The 26,989-nt window shown below is 36.0% G+C and overlaps 1 protein-coding gene across 5 annotated transcripts in view; it reads left to right on the top strand.

Annotated features, from left to right (window-relative positions):
- The window catches only part of ANKRD13C (ankyrin repeat domain 13C), an 88,782-nt gene that overhangs the window by 10,135 nt on the left and 51,658 nt on the right, over positions 1 to 26,989 (top strand). For all 5 annotated transcript variants that reach the window (XM_027613663.1, XM_027613655.1, XM_027613647.1 and 2 more), the window contains exons 2-3: positions 9,233 to 9,274; positions 24,936 to 25,040. In XM_027613663.1, the coding sequence (XP_027469464.1) occupies positions 9,233 to 9,274; positions 24,936 to 25,040 (147 nt within the window). The remainder of the gene's footprint in view (positions 1 to 9,232; positions 9,275 to 24,935; positions 25,041 to 26,989) is intronic.

Here is a 26,989-nt window from a genome sequence, read left to right as displayed (position 1 = left end):
ATATTGAAATCAAAGCATGATATTTGGTATCCTTAATTATAATATGTATTTCTGATTATGTACTTACCTGTAAAATGAGAGGGATTGGATAGTTGAACACAAAATCATTTCTAGTTCATAAATCTTTTGAAAATGTGATTAATTTTGACTGGTTATAGTAATTTTAATTTGTTACTTCAGTAGGTACCGATGATTTTACCCTTTTTCCCCCCCAATTTTATTTTTTTAGAAGGGGGAGGGGCAAAAAGAAGGAGAGAGAGAATCTGAAGCAGACTCCATGCTGAGCACAGAGCCTGACTTGGGGCTCGATCTCACAACTGTGAGGTCATGACCTGAGCTGAAATCAAGAGTTAGACAGTTAACTGACTGAGCCACCCAGGCACCCCACCCTTCCATCTATGTATTCCTTGAGGGTTTAAGAAAACAGTAATAATCTAGGTGTATAAAGGCCTGCTTTCTTTACCTAGGTGCTCTGTCTAGACTTTGGTGGATTCTCCTTAATTTGTGTAATTTTTTGAAAAGTTACTATATTCACATGCTACAAAGTTATAAAAAGATATGAAACATACATTATAAAAATAGTTTCCTTCCTGGGGTGCCTGGGTGGCTCAGTTGGTTAAGCTTCCCACTGTTGATCTCAGCTCAGGTCTTGATCTTAAGGTCCTGAGTTCTGGCCCCCAGTTGGGTTCCACGCTGGGTATGGACCCTACTTAAAAAAAAAAAAAAAAAAAAGATTCCCTCCCATTCATCTTTACCCACTCAGTTATCCTTCTTGACAGCAACTGGTGTTATCAGTTCCTTGTTTTCTTCTTGTCACCGTTGTCAGCATTCAGAATATGGTCCTTTTTTCTTTTCTCCTGGAAAATAGAGAAGTGAAGAAAGGTAACTATTACTACCTTTTCTACTTTAGAGAAAAAAATGGGTATTCACAAATTTATGTGTTTGATTTTAAATGTCTTTTTCTTTTTTTAAAAGATTTTATTTATTTATTTGACAAAGAGAGACACAGCGGGAGAGAGGGCACACAAGCAGGGGGAGTGGGAGAGGGAGAAGCAGGCTTCCCGCGGAGCAGGGAGCCCAATGTGGGGCTCAATCCCAGGACCCTGGGGCCATGACCTGAGCCAAAGGCAGAAGCTTAACGACTGAGCCACTCAGGTGCCCCAGATGTCTTTTTTTTTTTAAATGTCAGATTTATATCTCTAATCTAGACTTCTCCCTGAAGTTCGCAGATTCTGTAATCATCTCTGCTTGGGAATCTTAGATATTTCAAAATTTACTTGTTTAAAATGTTATTATTTTCTACCTTATCCCCTCCCATCTGTCCACCCAGTCATTTATTAAATCACATCATTAATTATCTGGTTGCTCAAGCCTCAGTCATTGGGGTCATTTTTCTCACCTCCTCCTCCTGGCATACATATCTAACAGGTTATTTTGAATCATCCTACTTTCCGTCTCCACTGATTGGGCTCCATCGCCACTTTGAGACCAATTTTTATTTTTTCTGTGGAATACTGCACCAACTCATATCTAATCTCTTAATGTCCCCTTCCATTCCATTCTCTATATGGTAACAAGGGTGATCTTGAAATGTAATTTGTATCACGTCATGTCCCTGTTCAAGATCCTTTAATGCCTCTCCACTTAAAAGTAAGTTCATATTTCTTTTTAAAAAAAAATATTTATTTGACAGACAGAGACAGCACAAGCAGGGGGAGCAGCAGGCAGAGGGAGAAGCTGGCTTCCTGCTGAGTAAGGAGCCTGATGCGGGGCTCCATCCCAGGACCCTGGGATCATGACCTGAGCTGAAGGCAGATGCTTTACCCACTGAGCTACCCAGGCATCCCTAAGTTCGTATTTCTTACCATAGTTATAGAGCACCGCATGATCTGGCCCCTGCCTGCTTCTCTGATATAATCTTGTACAAATCTCTTTTTTTTCTATGTTCTGGCCATACTTGTTTTCTTCCAGTTCCTTGAATCTGTTGGGTTATTTCTGGTCTCTGACTGTAATGCTTTTTTTCTCATTCTTTGAGTTCTTAGTTCCTACTCCTTTAAGAGCTCATTTTAAACATTATCTCATAGAGAGATTTTCCTTCCTGAAAAATCAGAAGGTTATGTCTTTCATTATTATTTTTGATCTTAACTTTTTGTTATCTTTCTGAACACCTATCACAATCTATTTTGTTTCATTTTGATTTTTTTTCTCTTTTGTGACTGTAACCTCTGTGAGGACAAGAATTATTTCTAGCTTGTTAATGGTTGAATCTTTCATATCTAGCACTATGCCTAGAACATAGTAATGCTCAGTAAGTATTTATTAAGTGAGAGTGAATGGATTTTACTTCCAGGTAAAATTTTGGAAAGATAGCAGAACCTTTGAACTTCTCTTCGAATTATACATTGAAACAAAACAGTGACTCTAGAATCAAGTAAACTAAATTATGAGAGATGTTAATAACAGTAATGTGTGATTATGTATAGCAATTATATTGACTGACAGGTGTTCTATCCTGGAAGCAATGCACTATGACATGAAACCCTTACTGATTATAGCAGGGGTCTACAAACATAATTAAAGGGAAAGATAGTTACAGAGTTGTTGAATCACTATGTTATACACCTGAAACTAATGCAACATTGTGTGTTAACTGTACTTCAATTAAAAAATTTTTTTTTAAAAAGGGCAAGATAGTAAATATAGGCTTGCAGGTTGTACCATCTGTTGCATGAAAGTTGCCATCAACAATTGATAAACAATCAACACGTGGTTATGTTCTAGTAAAATTTTATTTATGTCATGTCTCTGAATTAGAGGATGAGAATGTGTCTAATATGGGAAACAGTTGGGTGCCTGGGTGGTTCAGTTGGTTGAGTGTCAGACTCTTGGTTTCAGCTTGGGTCGTGATCTTGGGGTGGTGGGATTGAGCCCCGCATCAGGCTCGGCGTTGGGCATGGAGCCTACTTGGGATTCTCTCTCTCCCTCTGCCTCTCCCTGCCCCTCTCACTCTCTCTCTTTCTGAAAGATATATATGGGAAACAGATGGCAGGAGCAAGTTTGTGCCCTACAGCAAGCCAGCTCCTTCCTTTTGCCTTCATTTACTGCTATCCTTAGGATTATAGCAGTAGCTAAATGAATAAATATAAATAAATAAATAAATAAATAAATAAATAAAGCTATTTCTAATACCTTATTGAATAGAAAAATTCATACCAAAGAAGCAAGTGGGCAAGAAAGCCTGTTTTAATCCACAGCTGGACTAACCTGGGTGATGATTTTTTTTAAGTTTATTTATTTTTTAGTGATCTCTACACCCAGTGTGGGGCTTGAACTCACAACCCCGAGATCAAGAGTCATATGCTCTTCTGACTGAGCCAGCCAGGTGCCCCTACCTGGGTAATGATTATTAAGGCAAAATAAGATATCCAGTACAAAGGCTTTTATAAGGAAGAAATTATTAGGAACATGAATAAATAGTTGCTGCAATTTTAGCAACTTTACTTATCCCCCACTTACCTTCTATTTATTTATTTTAAACAGCTTTATTGTGATATAATTCACATATCAAAAAACATTTGATCCATTTAAACTGTACAGTTAAATGGCTTTTGGTATATTCAAAGTTGTGTAGTCATCACCACAATTAAAAAGAAATCCTGTACCCTTTAGCTTTCACTTCCAGCCCCACTCCCCATTTCCCTCAGCCCTAGATAGCCACTAGTCTACTTTCTCTAGACATTCCATGTAAGTGGAATCAAACAGTATGTGGTCTTTATGACTGGCTTCTTTCACTTAGCACATTGTTTTCAAGGTTCATCCATGTTGTGACATATATCAGAATTTCGTTCCTTTCTATTGCCAAATAATATTCCATTGTACAGATGTACCTCATTTTATTTGTATAGTCATCAATTAATGGACGTTTGAGTTGTTTCTACTTTTTGACTATTATGAATAATGCTGCTGTGAACATTGGTATGTAAGTTTTTGTGTGGACATGTTTTCATTTTGTTGGGTATATACCTTTTGCTGGGTCATGTGGTAACTCTATTTACCATTTTGAGGAACTGCCACACTGTTTTCCAAAGTGGCTACAGTATTTTACTTTGTATGAGGATTTATTTCGGTTTCTCTTCCTTGCCAACACTTTTTTTGTTTTTTTGTTTTGTTTTGTTTTGTTTTGTTTTAGACATCCTAGTGAGTATGAAGTAGTATCTCATTGTGGTTTTGACTTGTATTTCCTAATGGCTAATGATTTTGAGCATCTTTTCATGTACTTACTGGCCATTTGTATATCTTCTTTAGAGAAAAAGCTATTCAAATCCTTTCCTATTTTTAAATTGGGATTTTAAAGTATTTTGTTGTAAGAGTTCTTTATATATTCTGGATATTATCAAGCATATAATGTGTAAAATATTTTCCCCTCTGAGTTATCTTTTCACTTTCCTGATGTCATTCTTTGCAGCACATTTTAATTTTGATGAAGGCCAGTTTAGTTTTGCTTTTGTGCTTTTGTGCTGTGCTTTTGGTGTATCTGAGAAATTATTACCTATTCCAAGGTCACAAAGATTTCCTCTTTTTTGTCCAAAGAGTCTTATAGTTTTAATTCATATATTTAGGTCCATGATTTATTTTGAATTAATTTTTATGTGTAATGTGATTGATCCGTTGATATATAGGTCTGTCTTTACACAAGTACATACTGTGTTGATTACTGTGGTTTTGTAGTAAGTTTTGAAATGGGATGTGTAAATCTTCCAGCTTTGATGTTCTTTTTCAAGATTGTTTTAGATAGTCTTAAGTACTTTGTATTTTTATATGACTTTTAGGCTCAGCTTGTCAGTTTCTTCAAAAAAGCTAGTTGGGATTTTGATGGAGATCATTTTGAAATTATAGACCATTATGTCAACTTACCAATATTTAATCCTTGAACTCAGGATGTCTTTCCATTTATTCAGGTATTATTTAATTTCTTTCAACAACGTTTTGTAGTTTTAGGAGTATGTCTTGCACCATTTTCCTTTTCTTTGTTTCCCATGCAGCAGCTATCTCTCAACTATTTGATTCTCTTTGTTTTATCTAGAATTTAGAATAGAGTCTCACAGGAAAAAGCTTAAATATCAGCTTGTTCTTTTAGCTTCAGAGTTTAGAAGGGCCTTCTGCTGTTCATTTTTTGAATGAATTGAGAGGAGTGGGGGCAGTCTGATTGTCCTTTCCCATACTAGATTTGAATAAATCTTCATTTCAGGATGGATGAGCAGCAAAAAAGTCATTTGATAGTCTTTGAAAAATATTCATTATAAAAGAAGTGTCATTATAAGTATCCTGAAGATACTGTTAAATAAAGTCTTGACAGTATAGAAAATTGAATGAAAAATGTAAAAAATTCATTTGAGAAAAAGCCTAAAGGAAGAGGAGAAAAATTTGAAGAATGAGGGATAAGCTATAGTTCCAGCAGCAAAAGACAGTCTTCCCTACCAGTTCTAGTAAAAAAGAAGGAAAGAAAGAAAGAAAAGAAAAAAAAATTGCAGAAAAGAACTTGACCCAGGTGGGAATTGTGCCCTTTCCTGAAAGAGTTTTCTAGTTGAGTATCAGACTGGTGAGGTTTGAGTCATGTGCTCTCCCTGGTTCATGTACTTAACATATGAGGTTTGTTAAAAGGAGTAGGGAAAAAGATTGCAAAAATAGTAACTGTGACGTCTGCTAAAAGAGAAGAAAAGGACTTTTATGAGACACATCTAAAGGAGATTGGGAAAAATTGAAAATTTGTTGTTGAGTTAATGATAAAAAAATACGAATGGCAAGATTCATTACTGATAAAATTGAACTTCAGGTAAGAATGATTTAAAAGCACTAAGAGAGTAATTATATTTCGATACAAGTTATGATCAATAGTGCTCATAAAATTATCTTTATGCAGTAACAGTACCAACGAAGAGAAGGCACAGAATTACAGATATGGAGAAAAGTTAAAAAGAACGAAGTAGAATTTCTGCCTGTAGTAATGATAGACTAGATTATTAGGACTAGTCTTCTTTAGAAGCAAATAAGAATAAAATATTCAACTTTAAGGGCATTGTAGATTTAATGAGGTAGGAAGGAATTACTGGGCCAAGATCTGGCAGAAGATGGAAATCCAAAAATTTGAGACTCGCATTTTAAGTTATTTTGCCCCAGTAGCTTTTGCAAAGCCAAAAGAAGTAGTGGAGAGGCTGAGCAGCACTTTTGACAGCCTCACTGAGCTAAGAGGACAAAAGATGGAGGTCAGGGCCTACCAAGTGTGGGATATCTCTTAAACACTCTGCTGTTTGGGCTGGTAACTTAAAAGAGCTACACCTTAGGAATAAGAGTGAACAAAAAGTAAATCAGCTCTGATGGAGGCTGGAGTACAGCTTTGAGTCATTTGTGAGGGTCAAAAAAATTGTCAGTCCCTGGATTAATGAAGTCTAGTACCCCCAGCCATATGTCAAAAGCAAATGAAAGTACCTGGAGGATTTGTTTCTTAGGCTTCAAAATTTTTATATAGAGAGCTCATTAAATACTATATCCAGTATATAATTAAAGATGACCAGCACTCTAAGGAAACTGAACAACATGAGTGAGAACCAGGGGTGGAAAAAAAAAAAAATCAGAGCTTCATTTATTGTAATTACTATTAGAGGCTTTAAATAACAATGTTTATTTTGTTCTTGGGGGATAAGAGAAAAGTTTGAATATTTTAGTGGAGAACTGGAAATAATAAAAATTGAAATCATGTATTTGAAAATGAACCAAATAGAAATTCTCAAATGGAAAAGTATAATAGCTGAAATTCAAAACTAAATAAATAGGTTTACTAACAGGTTTAGACCCTGAAGAAGACAGAATTCATGATCTTGGAAATAGGTTAGAAGAATATATCTATAATGAAAATGGAAAGGGAAAGAAATTTAAAAAAAATAGAAAGGGTGACAAGTTCTACTTTAATTGAACCCCAGGAGAGAAGAGAGGAAATGGAGCTAAGACAATATTTGGAAAGATACTTGCTGAGAGTTTTACAAAATTGTTGAAAGAACTGATTCGGAGATTCAAGAAGTCCAACCCAAGCAGAATAAAAAAAGGAATCCACGTTGGAGTGAAATGGCTGATAATTTAAACAAAACAAAACAAATGTAGCCAGACATGTCACATTACTTTCAAAGGAGGAGTAGAAAGTCCTATGGCTGGCTTCTCAGCAAAAAAAGGAGATCATAAGACCACATAGAGTGCACGGGAAAAATAATAGCCAATCAATAATTATATTGATAAAATATATCAATATTAGTAATATCAATAATTATATTGATAAAAAATACTCAGTACGGTATTCTTCAAGATTGAAGTCGAATACACATTTACACACAAAAACCTGAGGGAATTCACTTAAACCTTCACAAAAGGTAATCTTGAAGGATTTGTTTTGGGTAGAAGAAAAATGATTCTGATGGAAGATTAGAAATGAAGGAAGGAATGAAGAGCAACAAAAATGGTTAAGTAAATATTTCTAAATGAATATTGACTCTATAAGATAAAAATATAAACTTGTAGGACTAGATAGCAGCATAAAAGAAGATACCTAGCTCCCTAAAGAGTCTGAAATATTTGGAGAATTGAAGTTTGACTTTTTGGAAAATAGTTTATACCAATAACTTGGCAACTAGTGAAGTTTACTTCAATCATAATGTGAGCAAAACCTCTTTTCTGGGGACATGCTTCAATGTATGATTATTAGCAAAGTTTGCATATCTCAACTAGAATTCGTTATGAGGTATGAAAACTGGGGAGTATATGGCCTAGTCGCTAAGGGAAATCTTATTTCGGAAAAACATAATTATGAATTATGTCCCCAAATCTGTCTTCTTGTTGTTGTTGTTCCTAATAGTTAAGACAGAAAAATTTATTGTAGTCCAGGTTTTTTGTTTTGTAAAATTACAGAGAAAATTTAATTTTCTTTATTTATTTAGCTTCTAAATTTTGCACAAAATACTATCTTGCTGTATTTACAGCCAGCAATTCATATTCCATTGAGCTTTTATCAAGCAAAAGATTTTGTCTGTGTGTGTTAACCATTTTGGCAGTTTTGTCAAGTTAAGAGATTGGGGTCGATCATACATAAGGTTTTTTAAAAAAGTAGTCAAATCTTTTCTCTGTGACTCTCATGAATAAATAAATAAAAAAACATTTAAAAAAATCTTGTTTTATCCTGCATATGATTTTTTGATAAGTGTGCAGCTCATTTTATTGGCAAAAATTGTTTATGTGGTGCCTTCTGTAAAAATGCTAATATCTGAAAATTAGTATACATAAATTTATTCAGTAACTTTTTAAAAATTATAGGTTTGCTTTCTTTTATAATTGATGTTTTTAGGCTACTAGTGTGGCTTAGGGTATCATTTTGAAATTAAATTAATCATTATATAACTTCAATTAATAGGATATAGTCCAAACTTCATAGCATAGCCTATAATCATCATTAATTTATCTTTTGCTCATCTTGCCAATTTCATTATTTACTATTCTGTTTACCCCCACTAGTCATAAACATTTGTTTGTTTCCTAAATATAAACTGTTCTTGCATTTTAATGTAATTTGGGGGAATTGTTTTTAACATAGAATACTAGTCAGTGTTGCTTTGTTTGCCTATAAATTTCTAACCCTTTCTTCAAGACTCATTTCAATCTGATCCCTCTTCATTAGTTAATTCTGTTTGCACAGGCAAAATTAGGAGCTCTGTTTTGTGTTCCATTATCATGTTATACTCTCTTTTATTCTAATAAATAACAATAGCAATTCTTTATTTTTATATCAGTCTCTAACAGAAGACTTCTGAACAACTTGAGGACTGGGATTGGGTGTTTTTGATATCTGTCCCCAAAGATGAGTATATAATAGGTATTTGAATTGTTTGCTGAATGAACAAAGAATGATATGATAAAGAAATTAGTAGCAAAGGAGTCTGTGAAATTAATTGGAAGAAGGTATCTTGAAAGCAAACTGGTATCCTTTATTTGGTGGGCGATGAAGGGTGGGGAGTAGAAGTGTTTAGAAACCATGGCATCCTCTGACTTTGAATTTGCCATATTAGCAAGATAATTTTGCAGTCACATTATTTTTGCTTAAAATCTGTCAGTGAAATTTCTGAAGGAAATAAAACCACTTTTAAATAAAATTTCCTATGTTTTTATACTAATTTATTTATTTTTTTAATTTTAGGAAACACTCCTTTACATCTTGCTGTGATGTTAGGAAATAAAGGTTAGTAAATATTTCGTTTCTTATGTTTAACTTTACTTATGTAATTTCAAATTTAGTTAAAAATTTTTAAAATGAATATTGTTTTTTGAGTTTTTCAAAATTTACATGATTATTTTATTTGCTAATTGAGTTAGGATTCAGTATATTAAAAATAATATTTTCTTGGGCGCCTGGGTGGCTCAGACAGTTGGGCGTCTGCCTTTGGCTCAGGTCGTGATCCCCGGTCCTGGGATCCAGCCCCACATTGGGCTCCCTGCTGAGTGGGGAGCCTGCTTCTCCCTCTGCCTCTGCCTGCCGCTCCCTGTGCTTGTGCTCTCTCTCTCTCTCAAAAAAAAAAAAAAAAAAATCTTTAAAAATAATATTTTCTCATTTTCCATAGTTCATCTTAAGACTTAAGGGAAATCCTATACTAATTTTATGCTTTTTTTTTTTTTTTTTTAAAGCATCTTGTCTTAGCTTGGACTGCTTTTTTTTTTTTTTAAAGAATTTTATTTATTCATTTGAGACACAGAGATAGAGAGAGAGAAGAGAAAGCATGAGCAGGGAGAGAGGCAGAGGGAGAGGGAGAAGTAGGCTCCCCGCCAAGCCAGGAGCCCGATGTGGGGCTCGATCCCAGGACCCTGGGATCACGACCTGAGCTGAAGGCAGACGCTCAACCATCTGAGCTACCCAGGCGCCCCTAATTTTATGCTTTTTGAAACTGTTTATGGGCACCTGGGTGGCTCAGTCGTTAAGCATCTGCCTTCAGCTCAGGTCATGATCCCAGAGTCCTGGGATCGAGTCCCACATCGGGCTTCCTCCTCAGCGGGAAGCCTGCTTCTCCCTCTCCCACTCCTGCTGCTTGTGTTCCTGCTCTCGCTGTCTCTGTCTCTGTCTCTCTCAAATAAATAAATAAAATCTTTAAAAAAAAAAAAAGAAACTTTATTATTTTGTTATTTTATCAAGTATTTATAAACTTGTTAATTATTATAATCCCTTTAATATTCAAAGAGTTTATAAGATTCTTTAATAGGGATTGTTTTGTATATCTAAACTCAGAAGGCTAACCTTTTGTGTATTAGATGATTGTGAGAACTTGTTTATTCTTTAATTAAAAAACCATCATAGGTGATTTAAAAGATTTACTTTTTTTTCAATAATTTTTTATTGTTATGTTAATCACCATACATTACATCATTAGTTCTTGATGTAGTGTTCCATGATTCATTGTTTGTGCATAACACCCAGTGCTCCATGCAGTACGTGCCCTCTTTAATACCCATCACCAGGCTAACCCATCCCCCCACCCCCCTCCTCTCTAGAACCCTCAGTTTGTTTTTCAGAGTCCATCATCTCTCATGGTTCGTCTCCCCCTCCGACTTACTCCCCTTCATTAAAAGATTTACTTTTTAAAAAATGATTTTATTTATTTATTTGAGAGAGAGAGAGAGAGTGCGCGCACGTGCATGAGCATGAGCAGGGGGAGGGGCGGAGGCAAAGGGAGAGGGAGAAGCAAACCCACTGAGCAGGGAGCCCGGATGCGGGCCTGATCCCAGGACCCTGAGATGGTTAATTGTCTGAGCCACCCAGGTGCCCCTAAGAGATTTACTTTTTAAGGCTATTGATAGAAGTAAAAAAATCTTCCCACTAATCCTGAAAAGTGAGGATTTCAGATAGAGAATTGGCAACATTTTGATGCTGGATTTTAAAATTTTAGATGTGTTTAATAAAAATCTTTTAAAAACATACAGTCTTAAATTTTTAAACAGGGTAATGAATTTTTGTTAACACTTTTCTTTCTGGTGATCTAGAAGTAATATTCTGGAACATCTGTTATTGATACATAGTATAATACAGTTGGTATAAACATCTGATCTGAATATATGCAGATCCCGGGGGTGTTACCAGAACTTGCTTTGTTGAGAAACAAAATTCTTTCGTTAGTTTGGTTTTTAGTTTATACGCTTAAGCATATGATCTGCAGACTAATTTAATTTTGATTTTAATTTTGTATAAATTGGTGGCTTAAATATTTTTTAGTTCTTTTTTTTATTTAGTTATGCTTTTTTTTTAATACTTTCTTGCAAGGAATACTCACTTGAGTAACTTCTTTTTATTTTGATGTTGAAATTTTTTCTTTTTTTTAAATTTTATTATGTTATGTTAATCACCATACATTACATCAGTAGTTTTTTTTTTAAAAGGTTTTTTTTAAGATTTTATTTATTTATTTATTTTAGATTTTTTATTTATTTGAGAGGGAGAGAATGAGAGATAGAGAGCACGAGAGGGAAGAGGGTCAGAGGGAGAAGCAGACTCCCCGCTGAGCAGGGAGCCCGATGTGGGACTCGATCCCGGGACTCTAGGACCATGACCTGAGCCGAAGGCAGTCGCTTAACCAACTGAGCCACCCAGGCGCCCCACATCAGTAGTTTTTGATGTAGAGTTCCGTGATTCATTGTTTGCATATAACACCCAGTGCTCCATTCAATACGTGCCCTCTTTAATACCCATCACCAGGCTAACCCATCCCCCCCACCCCCCTCCCCTCTAGAACCCTCAATTTGTTTCTCAGAGTCCATAGTCTCTCATGGTTCATCTCCCCCTCCAATTTCCCCCCCTTCATTTTACCCTTCCTACTATCTTCTTTTTTTAAAAAAATGTAATGTATTATTTGTTTCAGAGGTATTGGTCTGTGATTCAACAGTCTTACACAATTCACAATGCTCACCATAGCACATACCCTCCCCAATGTCCATCACCCAGCCACCCCATCCCTCCCACCCCCCACCACTCCAGCATCCCTCAGTTTGTTTCCTGAGATTAAGAATTCCTCATATCAGTGAGTAACTTCTAAGTAAAGAGAGATTTATTAAGAGGCTACATATTATAGAAACTCAAGAAATGAGTACTAGCTATATCTCAGGAAGAGAAATAACCAAGACTATATGAGTAATCAGCCATTCTCCCCCACCTCCCCCACTGCTGTCTCTTTCTGCCTACCCGCTTACCTACATCTGTCTATCTCTTATGGCGTGTCTGCTGTTCTTTATATATATCATAAATTACATCTATTATATATAACAGTAAGAGGAAGACAAAGCAAATGTGACAAAATGTTAACAACTATTGAACCTCGGTATAGAGTATTTGAATGTTCATTGTGATCATCTTTCTGTTTTTCTGTATATTTGAAATTTTTTATAATACAGTATTGAAAGAAAAACAAATGGTACTGTTATGCTTTATCATAGATTTACATTAGCCTGTCTAGATTATGTTTCACAGAACATAAGTTTTATGGCATACTGATAAATGTTGAGAGGAAAATAGTATTTCCAGGTCAAATCAATTTGGAAAGTAGTGGGTTAATAAGTATTAAGCAGTTTTTTTATTGTGGACTTTCTTAGAACTTTAATATGGTAATATGCATTGTGAACTTCTAAGTTGGGGCAGGTGTTGGATATAGTTGTTGTTCCCCATAGTTATTTGATTTGCTTTTTTCCACATCTATCTTGAGAGACTAGAGTTCTGTGGAATGTATTTTTGGGAAACAGTTGGTTAGATGATTCAGGATCTGCAAATAATACCAATATTCGATTTTTCTGAGTCCTTTCCATGTAGAATAGGTACAACAGTTAATGTACTGATCCATTTACTTTTTTTTAGCTACATACTCTTTTTTGCTTTTTTCTTTATGGCCTTTTCATATTTTTGAGATTTGGTTACACAGGAGCAATATTGAAATGTGTAGTGGAAGATGAAACGTCTATCTTATTAATCCTGTAAATTAATTTTGCATTCTTCTGTCTTGCATTTTCCACTCTTCTGTCTATGGCACTCCATCCTCCTTTATCTTCTTCCTTAGATAAATATACCTTTATTGATTTCATTTTTGAAGGAAAACTTGCTATTTGTATACTTGTTTGTAAACACAGTAAAAATACCCAGGGAGCTCAAATAATACTTGTTGATTGACTTAAAAAGGGATATCCTAGGACTTTTACACTATTATTTACTTTTCTCATTCATCTTAATAACCTTATTTTTTCACCATTAAAGTCTGATTTTTTCCTGAATTTCTGGGTGTGTTGAGCATGTTAGCCTTCTAGACTGGGAACTTACTGAATTATGGATTTGAGTTGAAATGGAAAGAACATTATACTTTAAGAAGAATTCAGGAATCTTTAGAAGATGAAATAGAAAAGTAATCTTTACTTCTTATCCTTTTGGTTGGATATCAGAGAAAGATTCATGAAACCAGTTGCTGCACCTTTTAATTCATTCTTCTGGATCTGCAGTTTCTGTATAATTTTTTCCCTGAAACACCTCTAGAGTTAGTATGATTTCTTACTCTCATGAGTCTCTCCCCGGATGTTCTTTTGTCTTTGCACTGTCCTAATTATCCTGTTCTCTCTCTATTTTATTATATTTATAGCTCTTGCTTATTTGTATATGGTTTCTGTTCCTCATAATTTCATTTTATCCAGACTCCTCAAGTCCTAACTTCTTTGTGGCACATTTATGCATTTTTTTTAAGCCTTAGTGCCTGGTTGTTAACTACCTTGTTTTTTTATTACTCATTGTTAAAATTACTAGGAGAGGCATTTGATTGATCCTGCTTTTTTTTTTTTTAATGTATCAATATGTCATAGGTGACTGGCGTATTTATGATTATCCAACTTTTTTTTAGTTGCTTATTTCTGTATCAGTTGAATGGTGACAGGTGAGTGAAGGGCAGCCATTCAGCAGGGTTTATGGCATATCAGAAAACATAACTGACATGTCTAGCATATATATACATATATCTGTATGTATTATACTAATATTATCCCTTAGTTTACACAACTGGGATATTGCTTTAAATTGTTGTCCATCTTGCTTTTTAATAATTTTAAGTTAAAAATTTTAAATGATTTTAGGCCATTACTATATACTTATTGAAACAATTGAAATAATACAGTACAAAGACATAAAAAAGTATCATCTCTTCTACTTTTTTTTCCTGATGTAATTAATATTAATAGCCTAGTGGGTATCCTTGCACCCCTTTCTCTTTATTTATATAACTCAGGGGCTTAGTTTGTTTTTACTGAAGTTGAATCACCATACATAGTACTTTGCTATATTTTTCTTTTCCCTCAGAAGTTTATCATGAAATAGTTCTATAAGTCTGTAGATATCTATCCATGTTTATGTTCCCCTAACTTCTATATACCTATACACATACACACTTGCATAAAACCCCATGATGGTAGGTTTCTTGGAGAATCCATTTTATTTATTTTAAAAAATTCTTTTTAGCTGGGCTGTCATCCTCTTTCCTTGTTAACCTCCTTCTTTCTTTTTTTTTTAAGTTTTTATTTAAATTCCAGTTAGTTAACATACAGAGTAATATTAGTTTTAGTTGTAGAATTTATTTATTTATTTATTTATTAAGATTTTATTTATTTATTTGACAGAGAGAGACACAGTGAGAGAGGGAACACAAGCAGGGGGAGTGGGAGAGGGAGAAGCAGGCTTCCCACAGAGCAGGGAGCCCGATGCGGGGCTCGATCCCAGGACCCTGGGACCATGACCTGAGCCGAAGGCAGACGCTCAATGACTGAGCCACCCAGGTGCCCCAGTTGTAGGATTTAGTGATTGATCACTTACATACAACACCTTGTACTCATTACAAGTGCCCTCCTTAATACCCACCACCCATTTAAACCATCCCACTGCCCACCTCCCTTCCAATAACCCTCAGGTTATTCTCTATAGTAGAGTCTCTTATCTGCTTTGCCTCACCCCGCCAACCCCCCATGTTTATCTCTTTTCCTTCTGAAATTCCACCTGAGTGAAATCATATGGTACTTGTCTTTCTCTGACTTATTTCTCTGAGCATACTCTCTAGCTCCATCCATGTCATTGCAAAATGGCAAGATTTCATTCTTTTTGATGGCTGAGTAATATTCCGTTGTACATCTTCATCCATTCATCAGCCAGTGGGCATTTGGGCTCTTTATAATTTGGCTATTGTTGGTAATGCTGCTATAAACATCAGGATGCATGTACTCCTTTGAATCAGTATTTTTGTATCCTTGGGTAAATACCTAGTAGTTTAATTGCTGGGTCATAGGGTAGTTCTATTTTTTAAATTTTTGAGGAACCTCCATACTGTTTTCCAGAGTGGCTGTACCAGTTTGTATTCCCACCAACAGTGTAAGAGGGTTCCCTTTTCTCCACATCCTCGCCAATACCTTTTGTTTCTTGTGTTGTTAATTTTAGCCATTCTGACAGGTGTGAAGTGATATGTCATTGTAGTTTTGATTTGTATCTCCCTGATGATGAGTGATGTTGAGCATCTTTTCATGTGTCTGTTGGCCATCTGGATGTCTTCTTTGGAAAAATGTCTATTCACATCTTCTGCCCATTTTTTTACTGGATTATTTATTTTTTGGCTGTTGAATTTCATACATTCTTTATATATATTGGATACCAACCCTTTATCAGATATGTCATTTGCAAATATCTTCTCCCATTCCGTAAGTTGCCTTTGAATTTTGTTGATTGTTTCCTTTGCTGTATAAAGGTTTTTATTTTGATGAAGTCCCAATAGTTCATGCTTTGCCTCAGGAGACATTATCTAGAAAGAAGTTGCCAGCTGATGTCAAGGAGGTTGCTGCCTGTGTTCTCCTCTAGGATTTTGATGGTTTCAGGTCTCACATTTAGGTCTTTCATCCATTTTGAATTTATTTTTTATTTTTGTATATGGTGTAAGAAGGTGGTCCAGTCTCATTCTTCTGCATGTTGCTGTCCAGTTTTCCCAACAACATTTGTTAAATGTGTTTTTTTTCATTGGATATTCTTTCCTGCTTTGTTGAAGATTAGTTGACCATAAAGTTGTGGGTCCATTTCTGGGTTTTGTATTCTGTTCCATTGATCTATGTGTCTGTTTTTGTGACAGTACCATACTGTTTTGATGACTGCAGCTTTGTAATATAACTTGAAGTCCAGAATTGTGATGCCTCAGCTTTGCTTTTCTTTTTCAGTGTTGCTTTGGCTATTTGGGGTCTTTTGTGGTTCCATACAGATTTTAGGATTGTTCTAGCTCTGGGAGCAGAGCTAGATACCAACTCTGCTGTTGGTATTTTGATAGGGGTTGCATTAAATGTGTAGATTGCTTTGGGCAGTGTAGACATTTTAACAATATGTGTTCTTTCCATCCATGAGCATGGAATATCTTTATATTTCTTTGTGTCATCTTCAGTTTTTAGGATTGTTTGTTCTAGCTCTGTGAACAGAGCGAGATACCAACTCTGCTGTTGGTATTTTGAAAGGGATTGCATTAAATGTGTAGATTGCTTTGGGCAGTATAGACATTTTAGCAATATGTGTTCTTCCCATCCATGAGCATGGAATATCTTTATATTTCTTTGTGTCATCTTCAGTTTCTTTCATAAGTGTTTTATAGTGTTCAGAGTATAGATCTTTTACCTCTTCGGTAGATTTATTCCTAGGTATCATATGATTTTTGGTGCATTGATAAATGGGATTGATGCCTCTTTTTTGTTGATTTCTCTTTTTTGTTGCTTCATTATTGGTGTATAGAAATGCAACAGATTTCTGTACATTGAATTTGTATCCCAGGCTTTACTGAATTTGTGTATCAGTTCTAGCAGTTTTTTGGTGGAGTCTTTTGGGTTTTCTGTATAGAGTACCATGTCATCTGCAAATAGTGAAAGTTTGACTTCTTCCTTGCTGATTTTGGATGCCTTTTATTCCTTTTTGTTGTCTTATTGCTGAGGCTAAGACTTCTAGTACTGTGTTAAATAACAGTAGTGAGAGACATCCCTATCTTGTTCCTGACAGTAGAGGGAAAGCTCTCAGTTTTTCCCCATTGAAGATAATATTGGCTGTGGTTTTTTCATATATGGCCTTTATTATGTTAAGGTATGTGCCCTCTATCCCTACTCTGTTGAGGGTTTTTATCATGAATGGATGTTGTACTTTGTCAAATGTCTTTTCTGTATCTATTGAGAGGATCATATGATTCTTATCCTTTCTTTTATTAATGTGGTGTATCACATTGATAGATTTGTGAATATTGAACCACTCTTGCAGCCCAGGAATAAATCCCACTTGATCATGGTGAACAATCCTTTTAATGTACTGTTGGATTTGATTTACTAGTATTGTGTTGAGGATTTTTGCATCCATGTTCATCAGGGATATTAGCCTGTAGTTCTCTTTTTTAATGGAGTCTTTATCTGGTTTTGGAACTGGGATAAGGCTGGCCTCATAGAATGAGTTTGAAAGTTTTTCTTCCATTTCTATTTTTTGGAGTAGTTTGAGAAGAATAGGTATTAACCATTCTTTAAATGTTCAGTAGAACTCCCCTGGGAAGCCATCTGGTCCTAGACTTTTGATTACTGATTCAGTTTCTTTGCTGGTGATTGGTCTGTTCAAGTTTTCTGTTTCTTATTGCTTTAGTTTTGGTAGTTTATATGTTTCTAGGAATTTATTTCTTCCAGGTTGTCTGATTTGTTGGCATATAATTTTTCATAGTGTTCTGTTATAATTGCTTGTATTTCTGTGGTGTTGGTTGTTATATTTCCTTTCTCATTTGTGATTTTATTTATTTGGGTCCTCTCTCTTTTCTTTTTGCTAAGTCTGGCTAGGTATTTATCAATTTTATTAATTTTTTCAGAGAACCAGCTCCTGGTTTCATTGATCAGTTCTATGTTTTTAGTTTCTATATCATTTTTCTGCTCTAATCTTTATTATTTCCCTTCCTCTTCTGGCTTTAGGCTTTGTTTGTTGTTCTTTTTCTAGCTCCTTTTGGTATAAGGTTAGGTTGTTTATTTGAGATTTTTCTTGCCTCTTTAGGTTAGGCCTGTATTGCTATATACTTCCCTCTTATGACTACATTTGCTCTATCCCAGTGTTTTGGACCATTGTGTTTTCAGTTTTATTTGTTTCCTTGTATTTTTTTTTTCTCCTTTAATTTTCTGGTTGACCCATTCATTCTGTAGTAGCACATTCTTTAACCTCCGTGTATTTGTGGTCTTTCCAAATTTTTACTTGTGGTGGACTTGAAGTTTCATAGCGTTGTAGTCAGAAAAGATGCATGGTATGATCTCAATCTTATTTATTGAAGCCTGATTTGTGACCTAGTATGTGATCTCTTCTGGAGAATGTACCATGTACACTTGAACATAATATTTTGCTACTTTAGAATGAAATGTTCTGAATATGTATCTGTTAAGTCTGTCTGGTCCAGTGTGTCATTCAAAGCCAGTGTTTCCCTGTTGATTTTCTACTTAGATGATCTGTCCCTTGATGTAAGTGGGGCGTTAAAAGTCCCCTACTATTATTACATTATTATCAATGAATTCTTTTTTTAAAAGATTTTACTTATTTATTTGACAGAGAGAAACACAGTGAGAGAGGGAACACAAGCAGGGGGAGTGGGGGAGAAGCAGGCTTCCTGCTGAGCAGGGAGCCCAGTGCGGGGCTCGATCCTAGGACCCTGGGATCATGACCTGAGCCAGAGGCAGAGCTTGATGACTGAGCCACCCAGTGCCCCTCAATGAGTTCTTTTATGTTTGTTATTGTTTTATATATTTGGATGCTCCTACATTAGAGGCATTAATATTTACAGTTGTTAGGTCTTCTTGTTGGATAGTCCCCTTTATTATGATATAGTGCCCTTCTTCATCTCTTGTTACAGTCTTTGGCTTAAAATCTAGTTTGATGTAAGTATTGTTACTCTGGCTTTCTTTTGATGTCCATTTGCATGATAAATGTTTCTCTATCCTTTCACTTCCAATCTGCTGGTGTCTTTGGTCCAAAATGAGTCTCTTGTAGGCAGCATATAGATAGATCTTGTTTTTTAATCCATTCTGACACCCTGTGTCTTTTGATTGGAGCATTTAGTACAATTACATTCAGAATAATTATTGGTACATATTAGTGCCATTTTATTACTTGTTTTGTCATTTGTTCCTGGAGATTTTCTCTGTTCCTTTCTAGTCTGTCATTTTGGTCTTTCCTTCCCACTCAAAGAGTCCCCTTTAATATTTTTTGCAGGGTTGGTTTAGTGTTTGCAAAGTCCTTTAGCATTTGTTCATCTGGGGAATGCTTTATCTCTCCTATTCTGAATGATAACCTTGCTGGATAGAGTATTTGCTGCACATTTTTCCCATTCAGCATGTTGAATATATCATGCCACTGGCTTCTGGCTTCTCAGGTTTCTGTGGAGAGATCTGCTGCTAACTTATGGGCCTTCCCTTGTAGTTAGGGACTTCCTTTGTCTTGATGCTTTTAGGATTTTTTCTTTATCATTATATTTTGCAAATTTAATTGCAGTATGTCTTGGTGTTGGCCTGCTTTTGTTGATTTTGTTGGGAGTTCTGTGTGCCTCCTGAATTTGGATATCTTTTTTCCCTCAGGTTAGAGAAGTTTTCAGCTCTTATCTCCTCAAATAAACCTGCTCCCTTTTCTCTCTCTTCTTCTGAGTCTCCTATGATACAAGTGTTACTACATTTGATGGAATTACTGAGTTCCCTAAGTCTACTCTCATGTTCCTTTGCTCTTTCTTTTTGTTCAACTTCATTATTTTTCATAATTCCTTTTTTTTTTTTTTAGATTTTATTTATTTGAGAGAGAGAGTGAGCAAGAGAGAGCACAAGCCAGTGGAGGGGCATAGGGAGTGGGAGGAGCAGACTCCCCACTGAGCAGAGAGCCCCATGTGGGACTCAATCTCAGGACCCTGGGATCATGACCTGAGCTAAAGGCAGATGCTTTTTTTTTTTTAAAGATTTTATTTATTTATTTGACAGAGAGAGAGAGCACGAGAGCAGGAACACAAGTAGGGGGAGTGGAAGAGGGAGAAGCAGGCTTCCCGCCGAGCAGGGAGCCCGATATGGGACTCGATCCCAGGACCCTGGGATCATGACCTGAGCTGAAGGCAGACGCTTAACAACTGAGCCGCCCAGGCACCCTAAAAGCAGTTGCTTAACCAACTGAGCCATCCAGGTGCCCTATTTTCCATAATTCTGTCTTCTGTTTCACTTATTCATTCCTCTGCTTCTTCCATCCTTGTCATCATTACATCCAGTCACTTTTGAATTTCAGATATTACATTTTTCTTTTCTGCCTGATTGTTTTTTAGTTCTTTTTATTTCTGTGGTAAGGGTCTTCCTGATGTTTTCTATGTTTTTCTCAAGCCCGGCGAGTATTCTTATAATTGTTGCTTTAAATTCTGTATCAGGCCTATTACTTATATTTGTTTCGATTAGATCTCTGGCTGTGACCTTTTCCTGTTGTGTTAGAAAATCCTTTTATGTTTCCTGCTCCCGTGAGTAATGGCTTTATGAAGAAGAGGTCATATAATGTCCAGGGTCTGGTGCTTCAGGAAGTGCCTCTGGTGTGTGCTGCCTGCACTCTGCTGCTGCGTTTTCTCTGCCCTTTCCCTCAGGTCAGTCCTCTGGAGAGGCTCTCCTTGCCTGCAGTGGACAGTGTTTGGACCTTGGCCAGAGTGTGGCAGGTTTTAACTGGGCATGCTCTGGTCTGCTTGTTAAATGAGACCTGATGCTATTTCCAGTAGAGTTGAAGCTTTGCAGAACTCTATGGTCAGTAGACGTGGTGTGTGTGTGTGGGTTTGTGCTGGCCTTCTGTGGGGAGGGGCCTGCTGTGCTGGTCATTAGGCACACTTGCCTGAGAAAAGCAGCACCAGCAGAGCGTGGTGGGGCAAGATCTGGTGTAAGCAGGTTAGGCAGCCAATCTTGGCACTGTGCTGTTTACTGAAGTTGGTTTCTGCTGAGGGGCAGGGGAGGGAAATGGCTCCAGCCAACTCCTTTGTCCCCGGAGAGGGGAGTCCATGTCTGCTGCTCTCAGGGAAGCCCTTCCAAAAAAGCAAATAATTTACCTTCATGTGTCCTAGGCATTTTTGAGATCCCTGTTTTCACACTGTCTGTCTCCAGGTTGCTTGCCTGCCTGGAGCAGCACTATGCACTTTGGGCTCTATCACAGCCAAGCCTGCTTACTTTTAAGATTTTATTTTTATTATTTATTTATTTATTTATTTATTTAGAGAGTGTGCACACATGAGTGTGGGGAGGGGCAGAGGGGATGGAGAGGTAGAGAGTCTCAAGGAAACTCTCACTGAGTATAAACCTGATGCAGGGCTCAATCTCAGGACCCAGAGATCATGACCTGAGCCGAAACCACGAGTTGGATGCTTAACCACCTGAGCCACCCAGGTGCCCCCAGGCCTGGTTACTTTTAAAATTTCAAACTTTAGGGACCCGGTGTGGCGGGGACCTGTGCTGGTCTTCTGCATAAGGGTCTTTACTGCCCTGGAACCAATGCAGGTTTGACCTAGAAGGGCAGTGGTGCCAGCATTCAGGGGTGTGGTATTTGGAGCAAAGCAGGCTAAACAGCCACTGTCCAGTGTCCGAGTTAGCTGCCCTCAGCAGGTGCGTCTGCACTTACACTGAGGGGCGGGGGAATGAAATGGTGCCCGTGGGCTCCTTCGTCCACGGAGAGGCAGTGCTGTCACAGATGTGCTCCAGGAAGAGTGAAGTTTCCCCCCACATGCCCTAGGTGATCCTCAGATTGTGCCGTCTTCCCAGGGGTTGCTTGCCCGCCTTCTCTCCAGTAGTAGGGCAGTACCCTCAGGTCTCTCTGCCAGCCAAGGTCAGGGACCTCCAAAACTCATCTTTGAGCCCTGCTGAGTGCAAAACCCCATGAGAATCAGCCCCTCTCATTTTCCCAGCCAATGGCTTTGGGAAAGTAGTCTCCTTGTGCTTATCCCTGTGTGCTCCACTCTCTCACCTTTCTCTGTAACCAGGGCTCTCTTCCCTCCCAAGCATCCATGATCCTTTTCTCTCTCAAACGACTTCTCTGCCCTTCCCACCTTCCTTGATGTGGCCTTTTCTCTCCCTCTAGTTGTGTAGTTTGTTCTGTCAGTCCTCAGGTCAAGTTCTTTGGTATTGAGAATGATTTGATGATCACAATGAACATTCTGTTACTCTCTCCCTAGGTTCAGTAGTTGTTAACATTTTATCATATTTGCTTTGTTTTTCTCTTAGTGTTGTATATATTATTTTTGCTGTATCATTTGGAAGTTCATTGTAGACATCATGACATTTTACCACCAAATACCTTAGCTTGCATCTCTAAGAATAAGGACAGTCTCTTTCATAACCACAATATCATTATCACACTTTTTTTTAAAAAAGATTTTATTTGTTTGACAGAGAGAGGGAGAGAGCACAAGCAGGGCGGAGCGGCAGACAGAGGGAGAGGGAGAGGGAGAAACAGACTCCCTGCTAAGCAGAGAGCCCAACATGGGGCTCGATCCGGGACCCTGGGATCATGACCTGAACTGAAGGCAGATGCTTAACCGACTGAGCCACCCAGGCAGCCCTATCATTATCACACTTAAGAAAATTAATAATATTGTTATAATCTCTAATATCTAATTATATTTTAATTTTTCCAGTTGTTCCAAAAATTTCTTTTATTTGTGCTTTATATTGAATCAAGAACCAGTTAAGATTTACTCATTGCATTTGGTTGTTATGTCACTTTATTTTAATCTAGAAAAGTTTTCCTGCTTGTTTTTCTTCCTTTGTATTTCACTTTTTGAATAGCGTGCCCAATCAATTTGTAGAATGTCTCCCATCTCAGATTTGCCCGATTATTTTCTCATGATGTAATTTAACTTGTTCCTTATCATGTATCTTTTCTGCAAATTGAAAATTAGGTATCAAGGCTTGATTTGATTCAAGTTAAATATTTCTGGAAAGAATACTGCATAGGTGATGTTATGAACTTTATGTTACATCACATTAGAAACATGTAGTGTCAAGTTATGACACTACTAATGCCACCACGTTTAGTCATTTGTTTAGGCTGATGATCTCCAGTTATCTTCACTAGAGAGGAACATTTTTCTCTTTATAATTAGTAAGTGATCTTGGGATCTTACTTTGGTATCATGTGAATATCCTGTTTTCCAGCACCATAGCATTTTACATAGTGGCTTTAGCATTCATTGAGGACATTTGCCTAAATCAGTTATCACTTTGGTGTTGTAATATACTGATTTTCAAATTCTACCATTTCTTCTACATTTATTAGCTGGCATTTTTCTGTAATTGATTGTTTTTACTTTAATGTGTTATAACTAATCATTATTCTTTTTGATGCTCAGTTTCCCAAATTTGGCCAGTAGCTGCCCATTCGGCTTGGTTCCTATGTCCTTTGGATATGACACTATTCTTAAAAAATGGCTGGCTATTACTCGAGTGGTATAGATTCATTCTATTAGTCAGTCATTCTCCCATGATGGATATTCATTTAGTTTCCAGTATGTTTGCTATTATAAACTGCTAGAATATACATTCTTATATATATATATATTCTCTTTCCCTCTTTTTTTTAGGGGGGTGGAGAGGGAAAGAAGGTTGGGGGGAAGGGCAGAGGGAGAGAGAATCTTAAGCAGACCACACCAGCACAGAGCCCTATGCAGGGCTTGATCTCACGAAATCAGGAGTTAGACGCTTAACCGACTGAGCCACCCAGGAGCCCCTCTTGTATACCTATATTGTTATATACTACTGTAGACTTTCTTAAGCACCTTTGTGAAATTTCTATATTTATTTTACTTTATTCTAATAAAACTTAGTATAGTTATTCCTAGTGCTATATGCTGGTATAGTTACTCCTTCTATAACTAGAATTACATTCTTCTTCCACCTGTGCTCAAGTACGTGACACTGTCATAACACCCTTATTTCCTTCAAAGCACTTATCATTATCTTTTTTTTTTACTTATTAGTTTACTTATTTTCTTCTAACAAAGGATGTAAGCTCTCTGATAGCAAGATGTGTCTTTCTTCTCACTGCTTATATCAAGGACTTAGTGCTTAGAAATGGCATATAATAGGCACTTGGTAAATATTTGCTGAATGATTGATTGAATGAACCATTCATTGAGGAAATTTAGAATGGCTAAACATCCTAAATTTCCATGAGCCTCAGTTTTGATTTTTTTTTGTCTACTAATATACTTTTTATTTCTAATTTTTAAGAAGAGTAACCTCAACCTGTAGAAGAGTCTATACCGTAGACTTCTTTTGATTACCAGAAAGACTGTCCAGATTTGTCCTTGGAATCATAAACAGATTTTTTCCTCTTTTGGGTGTTTTCCTGAAGTAAAAGAATTGTAACATTTGAAAAATAAGGGTTTATGGAAAAATTACTGGTCCTTTTTTAAAGCACATTTTTTTTTCTGAAATAAATTAGGAACCTTCCATTTGATATTACATACATACAAATCCTCTTTTGAGTTTTATTAGTAGAATTTTGATGTAAATTACTCGAGGGGATCCTGCATTGGTGGAAATATTCTCAAAATACTCTTAGGAACAGTTATTAAGGAACATAGTACTTCTTTGGAGAGACACAATTTATTTTTAAGCAATAGAATGGATACTTCTTGAATCTTAGGAACTGAAATAACCTTGTTTAGATATATAGGGCTTTTAAAAATTTTTCTTTATGGTACAGTGTTTATATTATAGATCTATTTATATTACATTGGTTTCTTAAATTTCTAAATGATTTTTATATTTAGAGATTCTAAAAATTGCATGATGTTTGATATTATTACCACTTTATGTTTCAGAATGTGCCCATTTACTTTTGGCTCACAATGCTCCAGTAAAGGTGAAAAATGCTCAGGGATGGAGCCCGCTGGCGGAAGCCATCAGCTATGGAGATAGACAGATGAGTAAGCAATATAAATTATTGTTTTTCATATAAACTCTAAAAATATAAAATGTATTTGATATAATTTTCATTTAGTGTAACTTTCCATAGTATGAAATATTTGTAGTTATTTATAAACTTATATGTGAATTATTCATGACTTAGGAACTTAGATATTGGGTAGTACACAAAAAGAATTGAGGAATCTTGTTTAAAAGTATATTGTTTGTAATTTTTTTTTCTTTTACAGTATTCTGCTCTACTGATATTCTTCCATTGTTTTATTTATTCAATATGAAGGATTTTTAAAAGCACTGGGGGAGGGGGGTGGGGGAATGGGTTAGCCTGGTGTTGGGTATTAAAAAGGGCATGTACTGAATGGAGCATGGGATGTTATACGCAAACAATGCATCATGGAACACTACATCAAAAACTAATGATGTAATGTATGGTTATTAACATAACATAAAAAAAAAAAGCACTGAGACCTGATTGTGCTTTCTGGCAGCTACTTAATTATATGGAACATTGATTGGAACTGAAAATAATCACAGTGTGTTATAACAATTATCTTTTTGCTTTAATTGGTGGGAATAGGCTTTGCTGAAAGAGAGAAGCAAGTCTCTTTGTTTTTGTCTTTCAGAATTTCAAAAAAAGTCACATGTTTTCTCACAGTATACAAAGTGTTCAGTTACTCTACCTTCCCTCCTCCTATTCCTAAGTTTTCTTTTTTTTTTTTCAACTTCATATACAGATTTTATTTTTGTCAAGCACATCTCAATAGTTGAAAATTTTATAAAATTTAAATCTGGATGAATGAGAATATTATCTTTCTGGTAATATCTTTTTACAATTTGAGGTTGAAAATAATTAAATCTCGACTTGTGGAAGGAACAGTAAAAATTGGGCAGTTTTATTAAAGAAATGCATTAAGATTGAACACTCTTAGGATGTTACATGGATTTAGTTCTATTTCATGCCGCAATTTGGGCTCTTATGTTTTAGCTTTATATGTAATACACACACTACATCTTTGTGGACTTTCTGCACATTTTGGGCAGCTTTTAGTGGTGAAGTTACATTGGGCTTAGGATTTAATGAGATAAAATTACAATGATTTAACAATTATATGAGTGTGTGTGTATATATATATTTGTGTGTGTGTGTGTGTGTGTATATATACACACACACACACACACACAAATATAGTTATTTGTATATATTTATTTGTATATATATATTTGCATATATATATACAAATATATATATATTTGTGTATACATATATATATATATATACACACACACAGACACACACAAATACAGTTATTCATTGACAGTTGTCCTTTTTGGGCAAAATCAAGAGACTCTGAGGGTAAGAAACCATACTAATCCTAGAATTATGTCAGGGAAGAGACAAAAAAATGTACAGATCTAACAAACAGAATAAAAGTTGCAGCAACCAGTCTAAAGGAACTTTCTCTGATGTTTCTAACCCATTAGCAGAATGGAGAGGAAACCAGATGGACTCCTGGGTTTCTGACTTACATTGAGACTTATGTAGCTTTCACTTAACTTTTATTTAGAGTCAGTGAATATTTATTGAGTTCTTACTATAAAGCATGTATGTATAGTAAGATGTGGAGAATGAAGACATGGTCTCTGCTCTTTAGGAACTTATAATCTATTGGGAAGGCCAAGAAACAGTTTTCTTGGAAAATCAGTTAGTGGATTTTAATGTAAAAGATTGAGGCTCATAGTAGTTGAGATCTGCTTTTAAAGTGATTTTCTTCTATAGAGTGATGTCTTAGATACACATTCTGAATAGTATTCCATGGCCAATCATTGTATCATTATATATCCATAATTATTCAGTGCTTTTTAAAAATTATTTCCCATCACATGAAATGGAAATATTTAACTGCTAACTTAAAGAACAGTAAATGTAACAACTCTTAAGCTACATATTTAG

The sequence above is a fragment of the Zalophus californianus genome, chromosome 4 (genome assembly GCF_009762305.2).
Source record: "Zalophus californianus isolate mZalCal1 chromosome 4, mZalCal1.pri.v2, whole genome shotgun sequence".
Classification (NCBI taxonomy): Eukaryota; Metazoa; Chordata; class Mammalia; order Carnivora; family Otariidae; genus Zalophus; species Zalophus californianus.
Note: the sequence above shows the minus strand (reverse complement) of the source record. Positions and strands in the feature narration are given on the sequence as shown.